The sequence below is a fragment of the Amblyomma americanum genome, chromosome 1, assembly GCF_052857255.1.
Source record: "Amblyomma americanum isolate KBUSLIRL-KWMA chromosome 1, ASM5285725v1, whole genome shotgun sequence".
NCBI classification, from domain to species: domain Eukaryota; kingdom Metazoa; phylum Arthropoda; class Arachnida; order Ixodida; family Ixodidae; genus Amblyomma; species Amblyomma americanum.
In genome coordinates this window covers 282053705-282076340 of record NC_135497.1, presented here as the reverse complement: position 1 = coordinate 282076340, position 22636 = coordinate 282053705, and the positions used below count along the sequence as shown (strand labels likewise).

General features: G+C 48.2%; 1 protein-coding gene across 1 annotated transcript; it reads right to left on the bottom strand.

Annotated features, from left to right (window-relative positions):
* Positions 1 to 283: 283 nt before the first annotated feature.
* LOC144097483 (uncharacterized) lies at positions 284 to 2861 on the bottom strand. Its single transcript, XM_077630202.1, has 3 exons — positions 2709 to 2861; positions 727 to 961; positions 284 to 547 (listed from the first exon to the last, which is right to left on the bottom strand). Exons 2-3 carry the CDS (start codon positions 931 to 933, stop codon positions 386 to 388), a joined length of 369 nt encoding a protein of 122 aa, XP_077486328.1. The 5' UTR covers positions 934 to 961; positions 2709 to 2861; the 3' UTR covers positions 284 to 385.
* Between the last annotated feature and the right edge of the window lie 19775 nt (positions 2862 to 22636).

The following is a 22636-nucleotide window of genomic DNA, read 5'->3' as shown; positions in this document are numbered from 1 at the left end:
GGGGGCATCCTACGTTTTTGTTCTTGCTCTCTTGTAGTCCAGGATAAATTTCATAAATGCACTGCACCGCTGTCCAGAATGCCTGTTCATCGTTGGATTTCCCAAGAGTGAAATCGGGACGCCTGCCGTGTTTGTGGGGCCGTCCTTACTGTAGCAAGCACTGTTCAAGACCACCGCAACCCTTTGAAAGGTTTCCGCATGAAACGCCACCCGCTCACGCCAGGAGCCGATGAGCTCCGAGGCGTCGACGCGATTGCGGCGAACGGAATCGAAAGCAGCCCACTTTTTAATCGTCACTTTTTATTGCCGCGCAATTTTGAAAGCTTTGTCCAATTCGACACGTCAGTTTCCAATTTCTGCCGTTCCAGGTAGCGACAGCGTATCTTCAGGAGAGGGCCTGTGGAACTCCGTTGACCGTGCGGCTCACGAGCCGGTCGTTCTGGTACTCCTCGACGGTTTCTATGCCGTTTTCGACGATAATTCGCTTCTCGAACTTGCCAGGCTGTCCAGGCGTTACTTGTGGGGCCGGTACGTTGATGTTCCTCACCTGGAAGGCGTTAGATTCAGGAATGTTAAAGCAGACACAAAGGTGATTTCAAAGGCATGTCCTTATTACAAGGAAGCTTCGTGTATCCCGTTTCCTGTCCTCATGTCATTCCTCCTACGTGCTTTTACTATCCACTTCCCACATAGCCTTCACGTTGTGCTACACACAGAGAGACATACCTGACCTGTCTGGTCCGCAATTTGGTAGTTAGAGATCGTGGTTCTGATGCTGTACTGGCCTCCCCCGTAGACAGTCAGGTTGCCAGTTTGGTCATCTTGATTTACCTGCACCGTGCTCACTTCAATGCGTGAGCCGGAGCCAGAGCTACCGGGTCCGGAGCCCATGGATGCTTGCGAAGCCGGTCGCCGGATGTTAGTGGCCGACATTGTTCCTGGCTTGGTGCGCCGCCGCTACCTGCGTTCAAGCGCGGAAGTTCACAGTCAGAAACCAAGGGCAAGCGATAGCCAAGAAATACAAAGGGGAAGCCAGAATATGCACTAGCGTCCATGGCAGCGCATCTTCCACAGGATAGAGTATCCGCCGGCTAAAAGGGGCACAAAGAGTTGAGGGCTGGAAAATACATTTTTTTCTATGCTTTTTCATTTTTCTCACTTGCCGCGCTAACCCTGCAGCGCTTGGACGAATTAGAAATCCGGAGCGCTGGAGGAAGCATGGATGATGCGACTAATAATTGGTTTTGGGGGAAAGGAAATGGAGCAGTATCTGTCTCACATATCGGCGGACACCTTAACCGCGCCGTGAAGGTAGGGATAAAGGAGGAGATAAAGAAAGGAAGAGGGAGGTGCCGTAGTGGAGGGCTCCGGAATAATTTCCACCACCTGGGGATGTTTAACGTGCACTGACATCGCACAGCACACGGGCGCCTTAGCGTTGGTGTGATTATGCGTCATTTTAGGCCAGGTTTCCTTGAACAAATCTTTTTTACTCGAGTGACGTTTTCACTCAAGCCCGATAAGTTCTGAAAAATAAGAAAACAAAAACTGTGTGGCTACGGCTGGTTTACGTGTACCTGATGAGCCCTGGTCCTCGATCTGCAGCCTTGCGGACGCAAAGCCGGTACTATGTAACTCATTTCGGACTGTTCTTTTTTCTCTCTCTTCGGGATTGGCTGCAGCGTTCGCACGCTCCACCATCACCCGGCTTGAGCCATTGGGAAGGGAACTCAGGTCGTGACGTCTCTTCAGCAAAACGCAGAGCAAAAAAAAAAAAAACCCTATGCCGATCAGTATTTGGGAACGTCGTATAGTTGGCCCCAACCAATCTGGGCCGAGTGCTCAAACCGATGCGCGCGTTAAAACGGTCAGTGGCAACCCTGTCGCACGCCGGCAGGGATACCGTGGCTACCGGGATCGGTGTTGAGCGCGATGTTCTTAACTCGTCCTGCCGGCGATTCTCTGGCGCAAATTGCAGTAGCTATGACTTCAGTGCCAGCAAATTGTGAGGCAGGGTTGAGTCGGCGAGCACGGCCCGGACGGCGCTTTGATTGTTCGGATGTTCTGCTCGAGGCTGCCGGCGATAGCCTTTTGGATCGCGACTAAGTGAAAATTTCGAGAAACGCGAGCCTGACTGAGCTACGTGGACTAGCAACGTAGGCGCTCGCCGCGTGCGGGCACCGGCAGAGCGCGGGCGCTCGTGCGTCGAGACACGCGGTGGCAGGCGGTGTCGCAAAAGACCTGCGTGTTCTGCTCAAAGTCCCAACAAACTCCTAAAAAGCTGAATCATCAGCTCTGCGTAGGGTGCTGGTGTCAGGACGGAATATTTTTTCGCCTCAGAACAGCAGACGGAAAAATAAAGCGCGCTGCATTGAGGCAAAACTCTCTCGGCAGCGTTCCAACCACCTCGCAGCCACGGGTGCACCTCTCGTTCTGCGCGTGCCCTTTCGTCGGCGTACTGGAACACGGGCGGCTTAAGGCCTGGTCTCGTAGCGCCCACGGAACTTCTCCGGCGAGGAAAATGAGCGTTGAAAAACACTAAAAGCACTGCGGTATTACCTAGACCACGTCACAGTCCAAGGCATAGCTCAGGAACTGCGTGGAGGCACGAGCGCCCACCGCTAGGCAGCGTTCAAATATCCTAGAATCCTCCAGTCGAGCCTCCAGCGCGTCGGCCTGCGCTGGGACAGAGTAAGGTGGCAGCTTACCTGGAAAATTTTGAGCTCCACTGCCGACCTGGCCTCGGACCTGGGCAAACGGCCGCTACGCCTGGGAAGACGCACTCGACCGGCTTCACCGAACCCGAGGCTATCGCCCCGTCAGCGTTCTGAGCACGCTCTGGCACGTTCCCGTCGGCAGCACGGGAGCACGAGCGGCGCAGATGCTGATGATGCCGATGAGGCTATGCCTCAGCATCATGTCTTTTTCGTCTTTGTGCTCGTCTCGTGCCCCGCAATTCCCGTTGTTCCAGTACGGTTAACTCGCGCGTAGTCCAGTGATAGCGGGGGCTAAAAGGCTGCCTGTTGTTCTGAAGTTCCTGGCGAGCAGTTTTTTTCATGGTGACAACTTAGAATGCACATCCTTTACGTTGTGAAGTAATATTGGCGCTTTCCGCTGTCCTAAGCTAACGGTTTTATGTGTTGAACGTTCTAGATGAAAGCACGGTGGAAATAAATTGGCTAGCGGCCAAAAAATGAATTCCTTCAGTGCTAGAAAGAGATGTGTTCAATAATGCCAAGTAAACTAGCCGCACCAATAAAGTGCCAATCAATTGTTCGCTTTCTATTGTTCGAACTTCACCTAGTCCTACTGCTTGAGCTCCGGTCATTTGCAGTTGGCCTAATTAACCACGCTAAATCGTCCGTCATTTTTTTCACCACGGAGGGAGAAATCTTTTATTTGTGCAGGAGTGCCATGGTCGACCCCAGTAACACGTCTCCGACCTATGCGACAAGGGAAGCCCTAAAGACAGCAGTAGGGAGAGAGTGAAGACGAAATCCGATAACGGGAGAATTGAGTGAGCAGTATACTCATTCCCGAAGTGACAATGGTGGGCTTCTTTGCAGTTAACTCCCGCATTATAAGCCAGCTCGCGCCCTTGGACTTTGCGCTGCGCTCCTATGGCAAATGATCTGAATTTTAATAAACCCCTTCAGATAGCCCGCATCTGAGAGAGGCCGGGTGCCCCTATGCTCGGTTTGTCCAGTGATGACGAGCGTGTTCTTGGTCTGCATTAGCTAAGGTGAGAAGCCCATTTTTCCAGGCATTTCACCCTAGAGGAACCGAGCATCAGGTCAGAGGAAAGATATACCTTTTGGAGAATCGGTGGCTAAACGCCAGAATTGGGGGGGGGGGGGGGGGGGATTGAACTTCGCACCTTCTGCCTACGCGGCGGTTGATGAAACCCCTACGGTACCGCTGCGGTCAGACCCGTTCGCTCGCAGGGGTTTGCTAGCCTTTATGGCTGCTCCAGGAGCTCGAAGGTGAGCCTTGTTACTGGAACAGTTCCCGAAGAAAGAGGAAAATGAGTAGTAGTTAGTCTGCCCCGACTCTTGAAGAAAGAAAAGGAAGAAGTGTTGAAGGAGCCGAAAGCACGGCTAAATGGGTGGGGGTTGCGGTAGAAATATTTTATTGACACGTTTAGAAGCGACGGATTTATGTGGTCAGGGACCGTAGTCCGGGAGTCCGTTGGCTGATGCTTAGATGTGGTCAGAGCCTCCTTCCACCCCCAGGTCGTTGGTTGACAAATGCTCCCTAATTTGGGATTAGCCTGAAAGGCCCGGACAATATTTTATAGATTTGTAATCTCGCCACAGAAGCGGCATTCCCCGTCAAAGTTACATGGCTTCCATGGATTCCATCAAAGGAATCCGGGCCTATGCCATGTAACTTTGACGGATATGGGAACGTCTATGTTTGTAGGAATTGGAAGTATACTTCCAGTGTTTTGTCCAGGCTCTTAGCCGGAAGGGGATATTTCCGGCGTGCTAGTTTATAAAGTTCGGTTTATGTTGTGTTTATATGCTAGTGAGCATGTTTGAGTGGGCGTATTCATGAGAACGCGGAGGTTCCCGGGGAAAAAAATTCTCAGGTGACAGTGTTTGTACACTCGTTCCCCACCGTCCCCTGACAGCTGGGTATCCGCATCAGGTGTTTATTGTAGGTGCTGGGTGTGCGTTCAGGACGATGCGTGCGCCCTCACGCTTGGTGTAGGACTGTTGGATGGTTTTGGCTCTAGCCGAGCGGAGACCAGTGTGGTAGGCAAGGCGCATATTTCTGGATAGCGGTGAGGTCTTGAGTTTATCGCGCCTAGGTGTGGGAAGTACCATTTCCTTTGCGGTGGTGTACAGGCACGCGAGATGGAGGTTTTCGAGGACGTGCCCGCCGTTTTGGTGGGGGAGAGTCGATAGCCCTTTAAGCTGTGAGGTAAGCATCCACGAATTCCTTGATCGTATATTGTGTACCCTGTAGTTGAAGGAGCCGTTCCGTGGATATGGAGAGGGGAAAGGGGAGGGGGCTTGCTTGATGGCTTTGCGAATGATGTCTAGATTTTTCGTATTGGGCTGCATGGTCCTCTGATAAGGAGTCACGCAGGTTATCCGACTGGTGACGAACGCTTCTACGAGGCGAATGGTGTCGGGTTTGCGTGTGCCGGACTCAGAGATATTGTTTCTCGTGGCATGGCTATACGGAGAATGAAAGGAAGGGTAAATACTTCCAAACCATTTACCTTATGTCCAGGGCGCAGGAATGAAGTGACACTGAAAAGCGGTTAACAGCCATGCATCTCTGCAGCATTTGGACTATGTAGACATTAATGTTTGGCGGCAGGAAATGCCTTTCTCTGTAGTCAGTTTCCGGTATCTTGATCGAGGCCCGTCAATCAAGCGGCTGGCATCGACAGGTGACAATGGCATCAGGCAGGGACGACAGCACGCTGAAGATTGTGCAAAGAACTCTTTTATTTAGTTTTTTCTTCCGTTAGTATAACACATTAATGCATCGCATGTCTGCATTGTTTTACGTTTGCCATGCGAATTTCGCTTTGTTGAGAGGTCCAAGCGTCGGAATGCGTAAATGGGAGGATCATGGTAGACGCATCTGGCAAGGACGAGAAAAGAGTGCAATGAAGTGTTTATGGCTCTTTTCATCGCGTCTTGAGCGAGAGGTAACTTCTGACGTGGGTATCGCAAATGCTGCTCAGAGTTTTTTGAAGTTTCCCCTTCCCTCGGAATGCTAGAATACTAATTTTTTTCTGCCTTCGCTTACTATTCTGTGTGTGTGTGTGTGTGTGTGTGTGTGTGTGTGTGTGTGTGTGTGTGTGTGTGTGTGTGTGTGTGTGTGTGTGTGTGTGTGTGTGTGTGTGTGTGTGTGTGTGTGTGTGTGTGTGTGTGTGTGTGTGTGTGTGTGTGTGTGTGTGTGTGTGTGTGTGTGTGTGTGTGTGTGTGTGTGTGTGTGTGTGTGTGTGTGTGTGTGTGTGTGTGTGTGTGTGTGTGTGTGTGTGTGTGTGTGTGTGTGTGTGTGTGTGTGTGTGTGTGTGTGTGTGTGTGTGTGTGTGTGTGTGTGTGTGTGTGTGTGTGTGTGTGTGTGTGTGTGTGTGTGTGTGTGTGTGTGTGTGTGTGTGTGTGTGTGTGTGTGTGTGTGTGTGTGTGTGTGTGTGTGTGTGTGTGTGTGTGTGTGTGTGTGTGTGTGTGTGTGTGTGTGTGTGTGTGTGTGTGTGTGTGTGTGTGTGTGTGTGTGTGTGTGTGTGTGTGTGTGTGTGTGTGTGTGTGTGTGTGTGTGTGTGTGTGTGTGTGTGTGTGTGTGTGTGTGTGTGTGTGTGTGTGTGTGTGTGTGTGTGTGTGTGTGTGTGTGTGTGTGTGTGTGTGTGTGTGTGTGTGTGTGTGTGTGTGTGTGTGTGTGTGTGTGTGTGTGTGTGTGTGTGTGTGTGTGTGTGTGTGTGTGTGTGTGTGTGTGTGTGTGTGTGTGTGTGTGTGTGTGTGTGTGTGTGTGTGTGTGTGTGTGTGTGTGTGTGTGTGTGTGTGTGTGTGTGTGTGTGTGTGTGTGTGTGTGTGTGTGTGTGTGTGTGTGTGTGTGTGTGTGTGTGTGTGTGTGTGTGTGTGTGTGTGTGTGTGTGTGTGTGTGTGTGTGTGTGTGTGTGTGTGTGTGTGTGTGTGTGTGTGTGTGTGTGTGTGTGTGTGTGTGTGTGTGTGTGTGTGTGTGTGTGTGTGTGTGTGTGTGTGTGTGTGTGTGTGTGTGTGTGTGTGTGTGTGTGTGTGTGTGTGTGTGTGTGTGTGTGTGTGTGTGTGTGTGTGTGTGTGTGTGTGTGTGTGTGTGTGTGTGTGTGTGTGTGTGTGTGTGTGTGTGTGTGTGTGTGTGTGTGTGTGTGTGTGTGTGTGTGTGTGTGTGTGTGTGTGTGTGTGTGTGTGTGTGTGTGTGTGTGTGTGTGTGTGTGTGTGTGTGTGTGTGTGTGTGTGTGTGTGTGTGTGTGTGTGTGTGTGTGTGTGTGTGTGTGTGTGTGTGTGTGTGTGTGTGTGTTTTAGTCGTTGTAGGTGTGCTAGTCGTGCCTGTGTTAAGTGAACAGTCAATGAAAGAGAGTCATGTTAACCTTAAAGTGGCCATGACAGCCTATTTTCACGCATATCCTGCTCATCGCCTTTAATTCCCAAGAGGTTAAATTACAATTACCATAATTTTCAGTTGATTCCGTGCGGTAAATATTTTTAAAACGATTTTTTTTTCGTTTCTTCTGCGAACTGCGTGTTGGTCTGGCAACCTCTGGTCGCTGACGTCACGAGGGCATGCTCGCCCCGCGTCGTCTGCTGCGAGCTGCTGAGGTGCTTGCATGCACAATGTAGACAGCGGTCGCTTGAAAATTTTTTTCTTTTAGCCTAGCGAAATAAAATTCATTTTCCGTGTTCTCTTTTGGGAAGCCTTCAACTTAACACGCGAGCTGAGTGATCCTTAGGAAAGCGGACTTGCTCGTAGCGCCCCTTTTCCGATTGTTGAATAATAATAATAATTGGTTTTTTGGGGAAAGAAAATGGCGCAGTATCTGTCTCATATATCGTTGGACACCTGAACCGCGCCGTAAGGGAAGGGATAAGGGAGGGAGTGAAAGAAGAAATGAAAAAGAGGTTCCGTAGTGGAGGGCTCCGGAATAATTTCGACCACCTGGGGATCTTTAACGTGCACTGACATCGCACAGCACACGGGCGCCTTGCCCTAACCACTGAGCCACCGCGGCGGGGCCCGATTGTTGAGGAAACAGAAATCGATGGACCCCTGCTTTATTATTTACGCTTAGAAGCATGCTGTTCGTATGTTAGGAGTGCGGTCTCTTTTGAGCAGTCAAGTGCTCCCGTATGGGAAAAGCGGCACGTGCCGTGCATGCCTTCGTCGATGTGCGCCGTGAAAGCCGCGGCGCTTTGTAGCTAGCTACGAAGTTCTTCTCCGCTATTCATCGGCTCGATAATTAAACTCAAATTATCAAAAGGTCCAACTAGAGTAACCTTGTGGCACGAAAGGAGCAGAGAAAAAAGAGAGGCTGCCTTTTTTAACGCGACGGCGTTAAGGAGCTCGTGCCGCAGAAAAGCCGGTGTCGGCATCGGCGGCGTTGGCCGTGAGCGAAAAATCCCCCTCCTCGCACTCCTCCTCCTCCTCGCAATGTACCCCACTGCCCCAACAGATGACGCGCGACGGCAGCGCCTCCCGCTCGTCTCGTTCGGGCGCTGTGGGGCGGCACGCAGTAATCACAGAGAAACATACTTCGTAAAGAGCGGACACTCCCGTAGGGCCCTGCGGCCGAGCTACTACACTGCCGCCAGCGCCCCGAGCGGGTGGTCAGACCATTAATTTCGTACTCCGAGATTTTAGGAAGGTGCTTCAGCTCAGTTACCGTTTCGATAGCAATGCTTTCGATTCTGGTTTACCTTTGGCTATTAAAATATTCAACTACATCGTCCAAGTGAACCACAAGGGCTTTAATATTTCATTTCTAAGCATGCCATACATACAGACGTAATAAACTTTCGGATCGCAAAGGATCGCAGACCTTTACTCGAAATACCACCTAGCTTCTCGATGTACGCAAGCTGAATTAGCTCATGCAGGTTGGAATAATGCAATCAGAGCCGTTCTTACTTTAATTTTGTGCCGTCATTGAGCCGCGTCTTTCAACTGCAGACATACAAGGGAGTGTTTTCGCACAAAGAGTTTATTTTTTCTTGTTTGCAATTTGAACTGTACAGAAAAATTCTGGATCATACACATTTTATAAAATACATCAGAATACAAAAGCAACAGGAAAGAAGTTATGGTAAAGCGGGTGGCACCATGTCACGAACAAAAAAAATATTGCACATACGCTCTGCGGGTTTGTCATCTATAACAGCATCCGTGCGAACAACAGAACAGGCGTCGTGAACAGCTAGACACAAGTAACGTGTTAAAAAGGTACGTACAGCGCGCACGATTTCTGCACATCAGCAGCTTTGAGCGATAGGCATAGGTTCATAGGCTGTTGAGAAATACAAGCACAGCATATTTAATACATCATAGTTGCACTCTTCGTAAAAGGCGATTATTGCGATTTTTTGTCTAGGTGTAGACACCACGAAAAAAAATCCACATTCGGGCTGCACACTCTTGTTCTAAAACAAGGCAAATATAGACAAATGGCAAACAACAACAACGCAAATCGTCTCTTTGAAAAATGCTGCAGTTGCCTTCGAGAACAATAAAAAAATACAACTTTCTACAAGCATTGCCCTACATGTACAGAATTAAGTCCATATCATTGCTAATTACCGAACCTAGCAAAGGGAAGGAAAGATGTAATGAATGGTCAGCGCAATAATGAACATGGCGACGGATACATGTAAGCGAACCCTGTGTTCTAATGGCAGCGATGAGAAACAATCAGACATCAGGCTTTAAATTTTTCCAGCTGTCTGCCAGACACTGATTTCTTGAAGCGAATGCTATCTAAGTTTCTATTGATGAAGCATACATGCCAGAAAAGGCGAATTCTATATATTTTATCGAGGAATGTACGTTTCAATTGCTGGGATTACATCGAGTGAGTCCTGTGGTAATCATAAATCGCAGCTAGAAAAAGACAATTCAAAGCTTCATTGGCCGGGCGATTTGGTCAAGCGTTTAAATACACGAGAAGCACACACTGAAAATTACCTTCAGCGAGCTGACAATCCGAGTATCCTGTAGGCTGAATAGTAGGAATAGCCGTCTTCTTCAGCGAAGTCATCCCGGGGTCCATGAAGTCATCTGCGATGAAATGGTCCCCGCAGATGCGGTACGTGGCCTATACAGCTGGGTCGGCGACTTTTCTAACAGGTCGCCCCTCTTGGCCCACTTGATCCAAGCCTTCCACCTGACACAATTTTGACGCAGTATAACCTGTAATTATTCGCTTCACTGGCTGACTAAAAAAAACATGCGCATAGTAGCCGGTTGTAACAAGAGATTCGCAGCACTGTTTTATATTTTCTTTAAAGTACACAGAACAGGTGTCAATCACCTGCTGTCAAGAGGAATGCATAAGAGCTTCGTCCCCGGCTTCATTTGTCTTCGCCCGTTGTTCCCACACCACGAAACGCAGCACTAGCTCCCGTAATTTAATCCGCTCCGTGGCATATTAGTGTGGGCTTGTGTACAGACTGTAAAGATTGTTGCAGTCATCAAACGGCAAAGAGAAATATATCGCAGCAAAAACAGATAGAAAAGAAAAATAAACTCGTTGATGACAGTTATTTATAATATGTTTGCAGGCAAGCATGCTAACATATCGTTCATGAAAAATTCTATTTAGCTTCAATCCCCTCGCGGAAGCGAGCTGACGTAAACTGATTTTTTGTCTTTAAAGCAATGACTGTTGTCAATGGTTGTCTCTGGTTTTATTCCAGACCGTACCTATATGCGGTGCGGACCAGTGATAAACTTTCATTTTCCAGTAATCGCACACTGTCGTAATGATTGCGTAGATCGCAGTATCCGCAACGATTTCCTTATACCCCTTCCCGTGGGCACTTCCGATTGTGATCGAGCCCTCGACCGGGATCCGACTTTCAATCGCGATGGAAAAGGATCGCTGATATAGCGGTCCAAGGATCAGGAGTAAAAACAACCCTAGCGCAACATGTCACTAAGTAGGTCCGAAGCACCCAACCAAATTTGCCAAGCTGGCAGAAAAGAGCCCTTGTATATTACTTTTTCCAGGCAAAATATTTCAATTTGGTATTATGGCTAAAAAAACCTACCTCTCAATGCCGATCACCTGAAATTCTCTGAAATACATCAAGTCGGCGGTATTCACACAGATATGAGAAAACGTATTAGAATTCGTTGTACTGCAGCCTAAAACAATCTTTTTTGTTTGTATTTTAGGCTTTTCTCTTTTGCTGTTTGTTTCCTAGCAATCTATGACACCTAAAAAGCACACAGCAGGTTTCGAACGCAATCGAGCAGCTCGATTGCGATGCTCCGATGGCAGTCAACTACACCTGATCGCGGCTCAAACGATATCTGGGCATATTGAGGCCCGATTAGGATCTGATCGATCACCATCAAAACTGCCCGCTTCCCGTGTGACGAAGGTATTTTCACGTGGTCGATTTCAAATGTGCATTACACTGCTCGACCCACGCCATATAAAAGGTTATCAAGGTCTGCCTAAATTTCAACTTAACTCAAGTGGTATCTGAACCGACCCGCCGTGCAAACATCCTAGATCTAATCCTGACTACCCACCCGGAAGCCCTCTCATCTATCACTTATCTACGCGAAATCAGCGACCATAAAGTAATCCACGCCACATTTGAGTTCCACCCATCACGACGCCAGAATCAAAACAAAACTATTCGCCTCTACGACAAAGGAAACTATGAAGCCTTTAGTCTTGAATTAAACCAATATCTCACAACATTTGAAGCATCTTTTCACGATAATTCAGTAAATGACAATTGGTCCCGTTTTAAGAAAAAGGTTAGCGAACTAACCGATAGATACATCCCCAAAATAAGCTTCCACTCGGACCGCCAGAAACCATGGTATACCAAAACGATAAAAAGACTCGACAATAAAAAGAAGCGCCTTTTCCGTGCGGCAAAATTAAAGCAATACGACGAGTGCGCATGGGAAAAATACTATACAGCCGAACGCACCTACCTATCAGAAATATGCTACGCAAAATACTCTTTCCTTCACAACGACCTCCCCAAATTGTTGACTTCCAATCCCAGAAAGTTTTGGCAGGTCATAAGTGAGCACCCGGCACATACCATCACTCTAACTAAAGAGTCTGGAGAGGAAGCTGATGACATTGAGTGCGCTGACATTTTTAATAACGCCTTTTCATCTGTGTTCACTAATGAAATTCACCCACCAACTGCAACTTTCGCCGTCAATATAGAGTCCAGCATGCCTGCTATCGCGTTTTCTGAAGCCGGCATTACCTCGCTCATTGAACACCTTAAAACTTCATCATCGGCCGGCGTCGACGAAATTAACTCCAAAATACTGCGCAACACTAATAATATTTCTGCAATGTACTTATTGTTATTGTTTTCACAGTCGCTTTCTACAGGTTCCGTTCCGGATGACTGGAAAGTGGGAAAGGTCATTCCCGTCTTTAAGTCCGGTAACAAAGATTCTCCTTTAAATTACCGTCCGATATCATTAACCAGCATACCTTGCAAAATCATGGAACACGTCATCTATTCTCAAATCATGGACTTTCTTGACGCTATCAACTTCTTTCATCCCTCACAACACGGGTTTCGCAAGGGTTTGTCATGTGAAACTCAACTGGCCGTCTTTCTTCATGACGTTCACTCTAACCTCGACCTAAATTTACAAACTGACGCTATTTTTCTAGACTTTGCTAAAGCATTTGATAAAGTTCCCCACAGGCGTTTACTGCTAAAACTAACCATGCTAAAACTGCATCCTAACGTCTTATTGTGGATCGAAGAATTCCTTTCTAAGCGCTCCCAGTTTGTTCTCGTTAATAGCCAGAGTTCCAACCCTCTTCCAGTAACATCAGGCGTACCCCAAGGTTCTGTACTTGCTCCCCTCCTATTCTTAATCTACATAAACGACTTACCCTCAAACCTGGTTTGCAATGTTCGTCTGTTTGCAGACGACTGCGTTATTTACCACACGATTTCCAACACCTTTGATAAATCACAGCTGCAAAACGACATTGACACAGTGCATGCCTGGTGCGATGACTGGCTAATGTCGCTTAATCCTAATAAATGTAAACTCGTATCTTTTCACCGCCGGCGTAACCCCCATATTTTCTCTTACTCCGTTGCTAACGTTCCACTAGAATCTGTATACTCATACAAGTACCTAGGTGTCACCTTGTGCCAGGATCTCTCCTGGCGCTCTCATGTAACGAACACCGTCGCATCAGCTAACCGGTCATTGGGTTTTTTGAAACGTCACCTACGGCACGCCCCTCAAAGTATTAAACTTCTCGCCTACCAATCACTCATTCGACCAAAACTAGAATACGCATCTGCTATCTGGAGCCCGCAACAAGCATATCTCATCAGTTCACTAGAATCTGTCCAAAATCGCGCCACGAGGTTCATTCATTCTGCCTATTCATACGACATCAGTGTATCGTCACTTAAACGACAATCAGGTTTATCAACTCTTGCCCATCGTCGTCGCATTGCTTCTCTTAGTCTGTTTCATAAGTTTTTTTACAGTTCCCTCGGACAACCACCCTACATCACACCGCCCGCTCGCATATCTCATCGCACCGGCCATCCACTGCAAGTGTCATGCCAACGCTCCCGCACCGTCACTTTTTCCGCATCCTTTTTTCTTCGCACTGCTAAAGACTGGAATGGCCTTCCCCACGACGTTGATGCCATCACCTGCCAATCAAGTTTTGTGAACAATTTAAATATGCATTTCATAAATATCATGTAAGCAACCATATTCAACCCATATTTGTACTCCCACCCCTTATGTAACACCCCCAAAGTGGGGTCTTTAAGGTAATAAAGTGAAGTGAAGTGAAGTTGTGTTACGAAACGGGTGAACCATCGATAAATTTTGTGTTTTATACCGAACGTGTTGCGAGTGAGTTTTCGAAAAATACGCTTTCGATGTAATGCACATGCTCTTCCGGAAAAGACTACAGACGGATGACTCACGGCTCATATGATATGCTGTGCGTGCAAAATACGTTCACACAGCATAACAAACGACTTGCTACAATCTTCTTTGCTCAAGAAACGTCAAAATTAATCCTGCGGGCAAAACGAAACAACTTACCGGAAAAACGAGGCGACGCGTTGAACAGCGCGGTGAGGTGGGCGTAACCGGCGGCACATGACCGGCGCAGCACTAACTTCTAATCGAACGCTTGGATGTAACCCGGTGGACGCGTGATAAGCTGTCGACCTTTGAAGTAGAGTAAACATAGGCCGCCTGGCGGGCGGTCAGACCCTTGTTTGCTCGGCCGCGAAACGGCCTCTGTCCGCTCTTTACGAAGTATGTTTCGCTATGGACGCCCTGTGAGCGCCATTACTCGGGGTCACCGCGGTTCGTGGTAGCTGCTGAAATCTAAGTTGTCTTAATAGAAGGGCGCGCGAAACAGGTAATCTCCAATAATAATAATAATTGGTTTTTGGGGAAAGGAAATGGCGCAGTATCTGTCTCATATATCGTTGGACACCTGAACCGCGCCGTAAGGGAAGGGATAAAGGAGGGAGTGAAAGAAGAAAGGAAGATTACGTGCCGTAGTGGAGGGCTCCGGAATAATTTCGACCACCTGGGGATCTTTAACGTGCACTGACATCGCACAGCACACGGGCGCCTTAGCATTTTTCCTCCATAAAAACGCAGCCGCCGCGGTCGGGTTCGAACCCGGGAACTCCGGATCAGTAGTCGAGCGCCCTAACCACTGAGCCACCGCGTCGGGTAGGTAATCTCCAACGGATTTATTTTACGTTGAATATGGAAATCTACCAAATGGCTCACTTCGTCTTATTCTATTTCATGGGAGACTACTGCAATTGCGCAAAGCCGCGTGGGCACAGTTATTCAACTTCGCATGGGTGGGAAAACCATGCTTGGCGACGATGTCGTAGCGCCCCTAACGGAACTCTGGAACAATGAGGGCCGGTGAGCCATTTGTAGATGATGTTTCGCGTGTAGGTGACTTCGCGAACGACGCAAAATGTGGGTCGAGCCAGACAATAACTTTTTGCAACTGCAATCAAACTTTTCAAAGCAGTCATAAACCGTGCACAGGAGTGCTGATGCATCCAACCCCTTGTGCGTTACACTAGAGGATGCCTTCTTATCTAACGCTCAAAGTTGTACTGGATTAAGGTGTAAGTATAGAATCTGCAATTACAAAATCTGAGCGTAAGCGCCTTTGCAAGCGATATTTCAACTGCGCAATTTATACTGCATCAAACTGTTAGACATGTGACTAGTCAAGGTAAATATAATAGTAATAATAATAATAATAATTGGTTTTGAGGGAAAAGACATGGCGTAGTATCTGTGTCATATATCGTTGGACACGTGCACCCCGCCGTAAGGGAAGGGAGAAAGGAGGGAGTGAAAGAAGAAAGGAAGAAAGAGGCGCCGAAGTGGACACCGCACTGACATCGGACATTAAAGATCCCCAGGTGGTCGAAATTATTCCGGAGCCCTCCACTACGGCACCTATTTCTTCCTTTCTTCTTCAACTCCCTCCTTTATCCCTTCCCTTACGGCGCGGCTCAGGTGTCCAACAATATATGAGACAGATACTGCACCATTTCCTTCCCCGAAAACCAATTATTATTATTATTATTATTATTATTATTATTATTATTATTATTATTATTATTATTATTATTATTATTATTATTATTATTATTATTATTATTATTATTATTATTATTATTATATTTACCTTGACTAGTAAGTCGTCACACGTCATTTCTTTTGCTTTGCATTCGACGGTCAGCAACTGCCACGGCAACATAAAATTGAACCCGCCGCGGTGGCTCAATGGTTAGCGCGCACGGCTATTGAGGCGGAGTACACGGGTTCGAACCCGACCGCGGCGGCAGCGTTTCGATGGAGGCGAAACGCATAGGCGGTGGTGGTGTAAACCATTTATTTATGCTATTTACAAAAGAGGTTTTGCTTGGACCGTGCCTGAAGGGCCCGGCCCTCACAATCACTAGGAGGGATCCCCAGTCCAGGAGCCCTGTGGCCTACGCGGCAGCCCGGGCTCTTGTCACCATGGCTCGTTGGTCCTGGAGCAGGGCGGCCTCCCAGTCCTTTCGGGTGGGGTGGGGAAGCATGATTTGGCAGGGCATGCCCACACCGTGTGATACGTGTCCGCAAACACTTCCCCACAGTGTGAACGCTCGCCCGAAAAGGCCGAATTGAAATGCTTAAGCACCGCCGGGCACAGTGCCGTGTTGGTGTAGAGGCGAAGACGCCCATGTGCTGTGCGATGTCAGTGCAGGTTAAAGATCCCCAGGTGGTCGAAATTATTCCGGAGCCCTCCACTACGGCACATGTTTCTTCCTTTAACGCGAGAGCGTTAAGGAGCTCGTGTCGCAGAAAAGCCGGTGTCTGCGTTGGCCGTGAGCGAAAAATCGCTCCTCCTCCTCCCCCTCGCAAAGTACGCCACTGCCCCAACAAAATTGAAAAAGGAAATGGCGCAGTAACTGTCTAACAATATAGGTGGACACCCGAACTGGTTTTGAGGAAAGGGTATGGCGTAGTAACTGTCTCGCATATATCGGTGGACACCCGAGCCGCGCCGTGAGAGGTTTGACCTCTGGCTCGTTTGAAGGCCAAAATCAGCGCCGCTTAGAAGCACGCTGTTCGTATGTTATGCGTGTGCTCTCTTTTGAGCAGCCAAGTGATCCCGTATGTGTTCATGCCTTCGCCGATGTGCGCAGTTTAAGCCGCGGCGTTTTGTAGCTAGCTACGAAGTTCTTGTCCGCTATTCATCGGCTCTATAATTAAGCTCAAATTATCAAAAGTTGGCACTACAGTAACCTTGAGGCACGAAAGGAGCAGAGAAAAGTGCGGAGTGCGACGTCTTTCCCGCTGCATGTACTCGTTTGTAAGTCGAACATACATTCCCTTCGAGAACCCTTTTGCAGCAACCAACCGCTTGCAAAACCCTAACGACTCGAATGCTTTCACTGCCCGCACCGATGAATAGTCGCCGCCCTCAAAATGAGCGCTTCACAATAATAGTACAGCATTTAGCATTTTGCTGTGTGTGCGAATTGTGCCCCAGAAGTGCGACGATTACAACTGCAGCGCCGCGCTGACGTTGTTTACATGGCTGTGCGCAAACAGTACTGCTCGTTTGCGTGGCATAAAACGCAATGTGAGTTTTCCTTGTCATAAATATTACGTTCTCTTGCTCACAAATTGCATTTTTGCTCATTTACACATTAGGATAACACTGTAATAAGCGCCGATGATGCTATATCGCCTGCTTGGGAAACGCTTCGTGCACGACACAGGCGCTTCCCGCTTAATTGTATCTGCTTTCTCTTATGTCACCAGAATTTAATTTTAGATCGTTTTGGCTAAAAATACGTTCGGAAATTACTTGAGTTAATGAAAACAACCAGACTTGTTGTCCACAGTCGACGCCGACGGCTGCTGCCTGATGCCTTCCGCACATGCTATGCAGACCGGGTCAGATATCGGCACTTCCCCCTTATTGTACTCGCTTCCTGCAATGTAGGCAGTCGTCGCTTTGAGGGCACTGTACTCAAAACTACGCTCGACAGCTATTTGCAGGCGCTAAAACATGCGAATTTGCTCTCTACAATCGTCGAAATCGCACACACGAATCCTGCACAGTCGCTATGCCTCGTCACGAAAGGGGCCGGCGGTTCACCGTCGGCCGAAATTCAAGAATATGGCAAAAGTTAGTCACTGATTAGTAAGAAAGTGTGAAGATATAATATGCAGCCGCTCGTTTCGCTTTTTTAGATACGGATATGGTACACAAGCGCAGTTTTTCCGACCGTCGCCTCACCGGGCGTGAAGCTTTCGCTCGGCTGCACAAGCCCATGGAGGCGACGGCGGCGAGCGACGAGCGGCACCGTCGTGCGGCGTTTTCTGCTCGTATCGCTCAATTGCCTCGCCGATCGGTTCTATGCGCAGGCACCGAATGAAAGCACATCTTCGCTGGTGCACGCATATCGCGTATGTCGCCGTGGCCAGCATGCATGAAGTCCAATATGTTTTAAAAGTCTTAAGTTCATAGAATGTCATACCAATTAGCCCCTACCGCACTCTTCTGGTTCCTACTAAGCTGACTCTTAACATTACTACGATACGCGGTCGTTGATCGCGCTGGCGTCGTCGTCGGTCTAGCGTGACAGACCAGTGCGTCAGCGACGGCATTTGCGTACCGATCAGCCCACCGACCTCGATCGCCGTCGCATCGGCCTATAGTTTGACCGGACCCTACCTACAGCGAAGAAAAAAAAAAACTGCGTTACTGTTATTATCGCTTTTGCAGCACCAGTCACTCATATATGTGGGACGACTGCTACTTCGATCGCCCGCGAAAGTACAGGGGGGGATGAGACCGCGCTGCGCATATTGCAGCAACGAGAGGAAACGACGTTGCTTCGTGTATGTGCTAGTGACGTCACGATAGCGTTCAATATGGCGGTCGCTGCCGGTGGGAGGAGTCTCCCGGTCTCAATTTCAATCGAATTTTTTGGAATACACAGCGTGTCCAGGGCAGCTAAATTTCGGAAATTGAATCATAATCTCTTGTGTTAGTTACTGAAGCACAAAGCTGCAATATGAAGAACGACCATGTCATGTCCCCTTTAAATGCGTGCTGCTGTGCTTGAAGGGGGGCTGCGGTAGTGTCTCAAGAGAGAAAAAAAACAGCGAAAAAAGAGGCTGGACCAGAAGAAGACACGCACAGACTGTCGCTGGACTTTCAAATGATTTATTATTGGTTCCATCGCGTATTCAAAGCCACTACTTGCGCAAGCGCATGATACTCTGCACTGCTTTTGCTCTCCCCGTTTTCTTCCTCTCCATCCCTTTCCTCAGGGCACAGTTCAGGCGTCCAACCTAAGTGAGGAAGTTACTCCGTCTTTCCTTTCGTCTTGACTTGGCCTGCTTGAAGAGGTCGTTAACAGCGGGCTGGGGAGTCAGAGGCGGTGAAAGATGTGATGAGATGGCGGCGATGCGCACAGATGAAGCCCGCTAAAGGTCAAACAAGTAATATGTCGCAATTAAAAGGACAGCGGAGTTCACTACCCAAAATGCGGGCTTTGTCGTCTGTCCTAGACTGGGAAGAGAGCGATGGGTGGTTATAGAATTCGTTTCCTACGCCCGTGTAGCACGTCACTAGAGCAATGAGCTTTTCGCACAGGCGCCGCAGGCTTTGTGGATGTCCGACCAGGCGCGGCGCGCACTAATTGAGTGCGCGACTGCGCACGTGGACACTTGTTATGTATTGGCTCATGATGAAACTTCTAGGAGTTAGCAGGTACCGAACAAATGGAATTTTTCTTATTTATGCTTGCAGGGTTGGACGCGATGAATACGGGGGCAGAAGGCTGGGCGTGTTGGCTCTTAGTTGAGCGAGTAAAGCCAACGAGTAATGAAAACGGGACAGAGAAGAACGGGATAGGCTATCAACTAATGCACGTCCACTGAATGATTTTACGCGTCGATTCCACATTACAGACTCAGGTAATTAAGCATGAACATTCGAGCTTCACAAACCCAGGAAGTCTGGACAAGCCCTTCTAGTTTGTGCGGCTGCCACAACGTTCTGCATGTCGCTGAGCATCGAAAATTACAGCGCAACTTTGAATGTTTTTTTCTCAGCCTATTGATTTCCCATGGTTGTCATTACTCATCGATGTGAGCGCAGGAAGCATTTTATGCGTCAGATTCTTCAGCGCGTAGGAAGAGTAAGCCATCAGTACCAACGTATTCGCGCAATATTTAACGGGAGACTTTAGTTTACTCTCAAATAAAGATGAAAATACTCCAGTCCAGTTACGCGGTGTCTGCTACTGTGGTGGCATTTAAAGATGAGTTGCAGGGCGACCGACCGTCCCCAGAAAAAGGCTAAAACTTTCCTTTAAATGAATCACACCGTACTGTTTTTGCGCAACAATGGCTGTTATTCGTCCGTGGTAGATATGAGCTAAAGTCGTGCAAAACTGCCTTGCAGCAAATGCTTTTGTTGTTTTTATGTGTTACCAAATGGCCTACGACTGTACCCTCCTAAAAAAGCTGCGCGTTTTGCACGCTACCTGTGCTTCCGTTTCGCACAATGGGTCCAGACTGCATCATCTATGCGCTGAAACGTTTTCGGCAGTAAAACCACCATGTAAACTTTTCAACATGAACTTACAACAGTGACAGGGGCTTTTGTTCAACGGCATTGCTACCCTAGACATGATTCTTGTGTTCTGTGCCGCTACTGAAACTGCGTAGTTCGACGAACACTAGTAGATACGTAGCCGTAAAGCCAATTTCTGGGGCTGGTGCGGCCCCTGGAGTATTTTTAAATATTGTTTTGTTATCTTCGTCTCATCTGTCGGCGAAGAAAAACAGTCAGGATGGTCGAACAGTGAATTTTAGGGTTGAAGCGAATTGGAAACGAACGGCATTATTCCACGAAAAATATCGAATAGCTCGAATACTGAACCCATCACTCACCCCTTAGTCTGGCATACACGGGAGAAATAACACGACAGGGAGTGTTAAGTTTAGCTGTAATGACAAGTACGAATATTGTGATATTCATTTCAGTATAAACTGCAACGGCTAGGGTTTCCATGTTATGGTTACAATAACTAAATAAGGTAACTAAGGTATGAGTGCTGTCACGTCACATAAAGGCTACAATAAAGGTATGAACACGTGCTCTGGAGAAAAGTAATTATGAGATAATTGCTGCTTCTCGCTTTAAGAGAAAATGAGCAGCTCAATATGTTCAGCGAAAAGGAGCTACCGCTTTACCACGGTGGTTGTTGCTGGAAAACTCATTCGCTTCTTCCTTGAGTGGCGGGATCGAAAGTAACTTCGGGCAACGTTGACTGAAGCGGGATTTAAATGGCTGAAGCGATGCTTCCACCAGCTCATTTTTGTCCCTGAAAGAGATAATGGAGAACAAGTGGCCAGCTTTCGTGTATAGCGGCCGCGTGATTGACAGTATTCTGATGCGCGAACTCGTAGCTTGCGCTGTAGTTTGGGTTGAAGAAAGGAGCCCACATGGTATAAATTCCATGCTGCTCCCAGCCTCTAGTTATGAAATATGCATGGCCATGAACTTTATTTTTTTTAATGCTTGATTCAACTTTCCTGACCTTGGTGTGAGCAATACATTCGACCAACTCGTTGCTGTTGTTAACATATCTCCCAGAATCGTCTTGTCATCCGTGCTCCGCTTTCCGCACCCGTCCTCCACCGATCTCCAACTCCGCCAGATACACTCGATCCGAGTCCCTGCGCACTCATCCCATCCGGGGATTGAGGTAGCCCACAATTAATTATTCCCGGGGGCTTGTCGACGGCGCTGTGCCGTCGCCCGCTCTGCGGACTGTGAGAGATCGTAAGGTTACATACCACGGCATCACCATGCAGTGCCGCTTAGGTACACATGTCTATCACCCAGCTCATATCTACCTCACTAAACCTCAAGAGGTCGTCGCGTGGAGGCGACTCCGAACGAACTCTTTCCCCAACCTCGCTATATATGCGCACATATACCCATAAGGGTCTACTCCCCTTCCTGTAAGCTTTGTGGCCATCGCGCCGCTCCATCGCACATACTTTGGGGTTGCCCTCAGGACCCCCGTCCTCTGGGTTTGCAGCTCTCGAGTCCATACCGGTGGGAGGCCTCCTTGCTCAGCCCGACTCAGACAAACAGCTCCAGGCCCTGACAAGAGCCCTAAGCTTCGCCTAGCGCCGAGGGCTCATGGCCACTTGATGGGGCTAAAACCCCCCACGACGACAGTAAAGGTGCTCCTCCTCCTCCTCCGTACCCTGAAGCCCTTTTTCGCGCTTCTCTTAGCTCCGGAGGTGTTGGAGTGTACTTGTTCACAGTTACGTCATTGTTGGCGATTACGATAACGACGACGGCGATTAGCATTATTACGGACAGATGAATGGATGGACTCGCACTGCTGCGCCACCGGACCCAAAGTCTAACTATTCGAGAACGTCAACGAATTCAGCAAGGTCGAATGCTTCAATTCGGATCGAAGCGAATGCCGAATAGAGAACGTATCGACTGGCAAGTCGAATCTTTAGACCATTCGCCCATCCGTTAAAGATGTTCGTGTCGAATTTGTGCTCCCTAGAAGCTTTAAGATGTTCTTCAAGAGTACGCAGTATCGGGAACTAAAATGTCCTGGACACGCAAGCGGCATCCAGGGCGTATAGCTTTGTTACAAGCCTGTCACTGCAGACCACATTTGGGGAGGTGAAAGTTGTTCTTGTGTCCTATAATGTGCGCTAGTGAAATCAGCCGAACATTGGCACACTTCGCACCAATACACAAAGCTTTTCAGTCGCGCTTCCTGGATCCAGACTTTTGTCGTTGATAGCACATCAATGCTAGGATATCAGAGCACGTCTTCGTGTTAGTACAGTGGCCGCTTGCTGCGTACTGGTGATCTGACGAGATTATCTTGAAGTGCATTACATAAAACGTTTAAATGAAACAAAACGTTCGAACGGGAAGAATAATTGTGAGCTTTAAAAATCCCGCGCAGCGACATATTGTATGCAGGAAGAGGACAAAAGGGAAATGTAGGCGATAGAAGCAAATTTTACGACTGAACAAACGAAAACAGAAAAGAAACGAGGGCAGCACCAACAAGTCACTGCTTGACAATTCGTATATTCCGTCCATATCGTGTCACTGCTATCCGCAGCTCGCTTGTGCAGTTGTGAGACTTCGATTCTATGCATGCGAACCAATTAAATGAGGTTATTTACGGGGTGCTGTTAATTTCCGGAAAATATATATTCTTTAATTCAACACCCCCGCATCTCGCAGATGCTGAGCTTAGGTTCCAGAGTATGGCATCGTTCAAGGTCTTAAGAATCCTCAGTAGCGACGAAAGGTGGTGTAGTGCAGGAA

Coding starts and splice junctions, on each gene's coding strand:
- LOC144097483 (XM_077630202.1), bottom strand. CDS start 933: ATGTCGGCCACTAACATCCGGCGACCGGCTTCGCAAGCATCCATGGGC. Junction 548..726: donor TTGCGGACCAGACAGGTCAG/GTATGTCTCTCT, acceptor AACGCCTTCCAG/GTGAGGAACATCAACGTACC.